This window comes from Pundamilia nyererei, unplaced genomic scaffold, assembly GCF_000239375.1.
Source record: "Pundamilia nyererei isolate P.nyererei 1_Seehausen unplaced genomic scaffold, PunNye1.0 scaffold00006, whole genome shotgun sequence".
NCBI lineage: Eukaryota > Metazoa > Chordata > Actinopteri > Cichliformes > Cichlidae > Pundamilia > Pundamilia nyererei.
The window spans coordinates 7014038-7020681 of record NW_005187407.1 but is presented as its reverse complement, the minus strand read 5'-3'; the positions used below and the strand labels follow the sequence as shown (position 1 = coordinate 7020681).

General features: G+C 39.8%; 1 protein-coding gene across 1 annotated transcript; it reads left to right on the top strand.

Annotated features, from left to right (window-relative positions):
- Positions 1–11: 11 nt before the first annotated feature.
- LOC102204812 (drebrin-like protein A) lies at positions 12–5947 on the top strand. Its single transcript, XM_005722333.1, has 11 exons — positions 12–88; positions 228–379; positions 563–617; positions 1695–1769; positions 1959–2067; positions 2248–2751; positions 3131–3571; positions 3694–3792; positions 3896–4029; positions 4643–4694; positions 4810–5947. Exons 1-11 carry the CDS (start codon positions 41–43, stop codon positions 4944–4946), a joined length of 1806 nt encoding a protein of 601 aa, XP_005722390.1. The 5' UTR covers positions 12–40; the 3' UTR covers positions 4947–5947.
- Positions 5948–6644: the final 697 nt, after the last annotated feature.

Here is a 6644-nt window from a genome sequence, read left to right as displayed (position 1 = left end):
TTTTTATTAGGGTACCAACTACAGAAAAACTAATGCTGCAATGGAGATGAGACTGATAAATAGAGACTCCTTCTGGGCACGAGCAGAGGTACCCTTTATACTTTTTGGTGTGGCTAAATGTATTTCAGGGGCCCTTTTAAAGGGAGTTACAGCTTGAGTTAAAACTGAAGTGAAAATACAGAATAGTTTTTGTACTGTGACCTTTACTTTTTTGGTGTGTATATCAGCGTGAAGAAGAACAAAGGAAAGAAGAGGAGAGGAGGAGAGGAGCTGAGGAGAGACGGCGCCTCGAAAGGGAAAGGATTCTGAAAGAACGAAGGGATGAAGAGGAGAGGGACAGAAAAATGAACGAGAAACTACAAATGATTGAGGAGCAGAGGTTGAAATAATGTCGTTTTCCTGTCAGTAGTGCCTTTTAGTCCATGTTTTGCACAGATTAAAAAAACCCAAAAAAAACAATGTGGTAAAGTAGATTAGATGATAATTGTATTGTATTTGACGATCTTTACTTGATGACATTAATATGGTGCTGATTTCCTTTTGTTTTTTTAATGTCTTGCAGAAGGAAACAGGCAGAGCAAGAAGAAGAGCTGCGCAGAGAGGAGAAATCAAAATGGGTGCGTGAAAAAGTCTTGCCAAAATTCACTTGAAACAGCAAGACAAGATAGACTCGTGGCTCCTCTGAATATGAAGTTTTCAAATTGCATCTTAGCAATGCTACTGTAACTGAAAATGGCCCTGTGCAATACTGAAAGAGAGTACAGAGTCTCCCTTTGGTCTTTATTTGAGGATGTGCGAGTTTAGGCTGCTTACAAAATTTTAAAATTAGGCTTAAAAGTTTCCCTTTTGACAAAGCACATAATTAGGGCTGGATCAGGAACTGGACCCTGAACCCTCCCTTAGTTGCACTGCAATAGGCCTCGGCTGCTGGGGGCTTCCCATGACGGGCTATTTGTTTCTTCTTCACTCACTCTGTTTATACACGGCTCTGCATTTAATCATGAGTTATTAATCATCTCTGGCTCTCTTCCACAGTGTTTATTTTAAACTATCTAGCTCCCCTCATGCCCAGTTATTCGGAGAAGATGCCTGCTCCACTTTGAGGCTGGTTCTGCAGGTTTCTTCCTGTTAAAAGGGAGTTTTTCCTTTCCACTGCCACTCGTAGGGGGGTCACCCGATTTTTGGGGCTGTCTCTATTATTGTATGGTCATTATCTCACAATATAAAGCACAATATAAAGTAAGAAGAGAGAGTAGTGATGATTTCTGGCTGGGCGTTAATGATAGCTCACAATCTAAGTTTCACATTGTCTGACACAACAACAGTGTTCTGCCTTCCTGTTATTCTTTTTTTTTTTATTAGTCGTACCTTCATAAAGAGATAAAAGCTTTGAAATGCTTATTTGATGTTTTGCCTCTCTGCAACCCCTACTGGCCTTGAAGTCTAAGTGCTTGATTGTCTTTCAGTTGTACGCAACTGAGAAGGTGTGGATAAAAAGGCATGCCTGCAGAGGTTTGCACACCTTCCACTCTTTTGCTGCTGGAGCTCATACTCACTGTCACTTAGTTATTTACATGAAATTCTCACTTTTGCAAACTCAAGCGCCTCCAGCCTCTATTTTATGCTGCAGCCCATAAGCTGGCCCTTACAGCGAGCATGTAAACATGATTGCATGTGTGTTTTTGCACTGACAGGAGCAGCAGCAGAGGGAGCACGAGGAAGACATGAGGGCTCGTCTCAGACGGAGTGAATCTATAGAGAAAGCAGCAGTAAGTGATTCTTAACTAATATAAAGATGCACGTAGCTCTACTAAATCTTGCGCTGAAGTAGCACTAACCCAACTAAGTGCACACATGTGTACATGTGCACATGTTGGCACTACACTGCTGGATTGGAAAAAGTCAAAGGAAATGGTTAAGATATTGAAAATGCTTACTGTATTTTACTTGAATGGCAGGAGGCAGCAGCGCTAGTATCCCAACGCTCCATGAACCCCAGGGAGTTCTTTCGGCAGCTGTCATCATCATCGTCACAAAGTCCCACCAGCCCTGGATCCTCCCGCACTGGTAAGAGCTTCAAAAGAAAGCGATTCTATCACGTATTCGCCCGAAGTAGCAGACATGGTTATACAAACACAAGAATAAGCCCTAGATTTCAGTGCATCCACTTTCAAGTTTTGTTTGTTATAAAACGTGTTTTTCATGTTTTACCTTCTAACACCAGTTTTTTTTTTTCTTTCTACCCAGGCAGACCGTTCAGACGATACCAGCGGAGCCTGACAGACACAGCCTTCATCTTCTCAAAAGCAGAAGAGAGTGCAGCATCCTCCCCTCGCAGTTCTCCCCTGGTCTCCCCCTTTTACCGGGCTCCTCCTTCCCCCATTTACCGTGCCGTCTCCCCCCCCATAAGCCCTAATTTCTGCCTCGCTGCAGCTCCGCAGAAGCCCAGAGCGCCCACGTCACCCCCCTTGTCTCCTCTTCGTCCTGTCCCTCCAGTTTCACCTCTTCCTAGCATTCCACAAACTAATAACCAGGCTGCAGATGAACCCAAAACTACATCTCCAACAGAACCTTCTGCACCTCCAGCATCACCTAGTCTTTTGACTTATTTGCCCCCCACTTTAGCAAATGTCAACCCCTGTGAGGCACAGCCAGACACCCAGCCTGACGAATCAGCTTTGCACTCCAAGCCTCTTCTGCCTTCAGAGGCTCCAGGAGCTCCTCTTAATGAGACTCCACAGCCAAACAGTGGTAGGGTGAAACATGATGCAGTCAGATATATTTCACTTTCTTTGTACCACACCTTTTCTGGAGGAAAATACTGACAAGCAAGAAGAATATTTAGGAAGATGCAAAATTAAGAAGAAACATATTTATCTGTTTAAAACGTGTCCTTCAAAGTCATTAATGGTTTAGCGTGCAGGAAACTTTCATTGGTACTTATTGCAAAAGCTACTCCACATACTGCTGTAAATCAGCCCAGGGACTGTTAACCAATGGCTTGTGAAACAGAAATGATGATTACACATACCCTCAATGTGCACTTTACAAACATGCATGCTTATTAATACACTGATGTTGTTTTGTTTTTTTGTGTGCATTTATAGCTTTATAATTTTCTAATCCACAGACCTCAACACAGCCAGTCATGTGCACACTGAGCTGGTCTCAGACACTGGCTACAAAGTACAGGCTGTGCTGGTGGAGGAGGATGAGGAAGAGGATATGGAGGAGCAGGAGGAAGATAATCCTGAAACAAAACCAGAGCCTTTTGCTGTCACCACAGAACCAGCCCTGATAGAAATAGAGGAGGAAGAAGAAGAAGAAGGAGAAGAAAAAGAAAAAGAGGAGGAAGAACAGGAAGAACAGGAGGACCATGAGAAGGAGGACAAGGAGGAGGAGGTGATGGAAGAATTAAAAGAGGAAACTGAGCCAGCATCAATCGAGGAACCAGCTGAGATAGAAACGGATGAAGAGGAGACAAAGGAAAATGGAGAGAAGAATAATCAGTCAGAAGACAGTCAGCCCACTGCTGAGCTTTCAGAGAAACAGGAAGACTCAGCAGTTGCAGGTAGCCCTCAGCTTCTTACAGAAACCTTTTTTAAAGTGGATTGTTACAGTGTCATTATTTCTAAACGCAATGCTGCAGTTTTCTGAAAATGATACTTTAACATTAACAAACCAATCTTTTAGATGCCGAACCAGTTTGTCAAGGAATCGAACATGAGACCGTAACACTGTCGAGCAACGGGATCGGACTGGGAGATGACACAGCGGAGCATAATGGCATAGGTCGGGCAACCAGTGACGGTTCAAACAATGCTTTTGTTTTTTTTTATATCACATGAGCGCACCAGTTGAAATAACGAGTGATTTTCACACTGATCTTCCTCAGTGCAATGTGTGAATCCATCTGAAGCTGAATTCAGCACTTCAGAGGTGACTACGTGCTACAGTCTCCACAGCACTGCAGAGGAGGACGACATCAATGAAGATGAGAAGCAAGAGATCTCAGAAAATGGAAAAGAGGTGTTTTGTCCACAGACACGCAGACAATAATATTGCTAATGCAAAGCCCACAAAACCTGTTTAATGTAATTAATTTTTTTTTTTAAATTCAAACTATATTGTATGATGTCATCTCTACAAGTGATGAGGACTGTTTTAATTGTGTCACTGAATGCCACAAAAGAACAAGTCTGCTGTGTAAATTGTATGGAACGCCATATGGGTGGTACAGTTTAGAACAAGCATTACTTCAACAGGAGGACATTTGTGCATTTTTTGGGAAATAATAATAATAACGTAATAAAAATAAGAAAGGGAAAATCATAGTAAAATAACATGGAAGCTGTTCAGTGATGTTTTTTTTATATTTTTTGAAGTTGAGGTATGTTATTTATCATCCAATACTTGCTAGTAGCGCAGACCCACAGATGATTTTGACCTTTTCATTTGAATTGTTAAAAACAAGTAAAAAAGAAAAAAAACATATAAAATGAAAGTTCATATGAGAAAGTTTTCATGAAAGTTCATGATTTTCTTTTTTTTTTGCTTTATTCAATCTTCTGAATTGTAGTTAAACATGAAATATATTTTCTTATTATAGTCTTCCTCTGCTCCGTTTTCCTTTCCACTTCAGGTTTTAGCCGAGCAACAGATATGCGTCCGAGCTCTTTACGACTACCAGGCAGGTAAGCTGCCTTTCAGAGGATAATCGGCATGCATGGGAACATAAAGTGCCTCCATTCACGATAATTACACTGTGATTATCGGATCTTCACCGTGTTATTTTGTTGTTCTTCACAGAGGACGAATCTGAGATCTCCTTTGAACCGGGTGACATCATCACGGACGTGGAGACGGTGGACAAAGCCTGGTGGAGGGGATGGAGCAAAGACGGACGTCAGGGCTTATTTCCTGCCAATTATGTGGAGACCATATAGTCAGGCAGACACACGCTAGGACAAAGATACAGACACACATAGACACACACTCAGGGACGCCATCTTCCCTCACGTTAATGCGTGTTTTTTTTAACTTAATCCTCCCACTGAAACTTTGTACTCTCTATTTTGTTGGAAGAATAAAGAAACACGAGGATCCCTGTTTTGTAGGGAGCAAAAAAGAAAAGTGTAACTCACGATTTTGATGTTTTTGAGGAAAACAAAAATTCTCACAAGTGTGCAGAAATTACCCAGCCTCATTTTCTCGGATAAAATAGAGAAGACCTTCTCTTACACCAAAATAACTTATTTCCTTTTGAGATGCAGTAGAAATGTTGGTGGGAGAGATCAGATCACAATGACAAATGATCACAAACTTTTTTTTTTGTCAAAGAAACACAAACAGATTTTTATAGTGTATAGTCTCCTTTTTGATCCACGCATATAACAAGCATTTCACTCTGCTCGCCATTTGTATACATGTATCAGACATCGTCTTATAATCATCCTCCTGTATTCCCTGAGTTATTTTGTAGCATGGCGTTTGTTTCTGAAAGTCTCAGCGCACAGTTAAATTACCCAAACCAGAACTGAGGTATAGCAAACGATAAAAAAATAATAACTATATTTTAAATTGGGCTATATTTTGTTCATATGGTGATCTCCTCCCATGCTTTTTGTGATTATAGCTTGTCTTTTATTTGCCTAGATATTAACAAATTATTGCGTTATACCAACACAAAGATGATCTGAAACATCTTCCAGGTTTAATCCTCTTTAATATCATTATACTCTACACTGTATATAATAATGTAAAAAAAGTCCTTTTTCTATCCTTGTTTATATGTTTGTATGTTGTATGCTTGTTTAATGCTCTTTTATTTTGTATTTACTCCAAACTTACATAGCATCTACAAACAAAACTATCTTTAAAAGTTTGTCTCCTGCTTATTTCTTCACTTTTACTGTTTCAAACAATCAAAAATACAGTGGTTACTCTCTTTATTGTTAACTGTCTCTTTCTTTAAATAATATTAATATGCAGCATTGATAATGTTTTACAGCTAAAGCCTTTTTTAAGTATCGGGAAAATGTAGTTATTCTTTTTCAGAATTCAAGCACTTTTGGTTTCACTTTTAAAAAATGCCTCGACATTGTATAAACACAACAATAACACACAGTTTACTGGCCATCATACGGTATACTTGCAGCCAAAACAACTTGACACCAACATCAGTCTTGCAAAAATCACATTCATTCTCATGTAAGAACACATTAATATCTAAATAGCAAATTGTAACAGCAGAACTTCATGAAAATTGCAATTTTTTTAAAAAAGTTTTTATTTCTTTAAGCATTTAGTGTTGGGGATATTTTAATATGCAAGTATTTCCATCACACATACTGTGCCCTGATTATTAAAGAACAACAACAAAAAATGGTTGTAGCAGTGCTATATTTGCACCTATAGGTGGAGACATTGCCTTTTCCAATTTGTCAGTGACAGCATTTTTGAAAGAGAGCTCAGTGAAATGAACAGATTCCTCAGGACAAAAGGCAAAATATTTTGACAGGCAGAGAGGGGGCTCATTGTTACACACAGTTTAGAAGTGGGATATCCTGATGTTTCCAAAGCTAAAAATTGCTAATGCTTCTACACCTTAAACAGGATTTTCCCCTAGGGTAATAATGATTGAT

Coding starts and splice junctions, on each gene's coding strand:
- LOC102204812 (XM_005722333.1), top strand. CDS start 41: ATGGAGATGAGACTGATAAATAGAGACTCCTTCTGGGCACGAGCAGAG. Junction 1,770..1,958: donor AATCTATAGAGAAAGCAGCA/GTAAGTGATTCT, acceptor CTTGAATGGCAG/GAGGCAGCAGCGCTAGTATC. Junction 4,030..4,642: donor TCTCAGAAAATGGAAAAGAG/GTGTTTTGTCCA, acceptor TTTCCACTTCAG/GTTTTAGCCGAGCAACAGAT.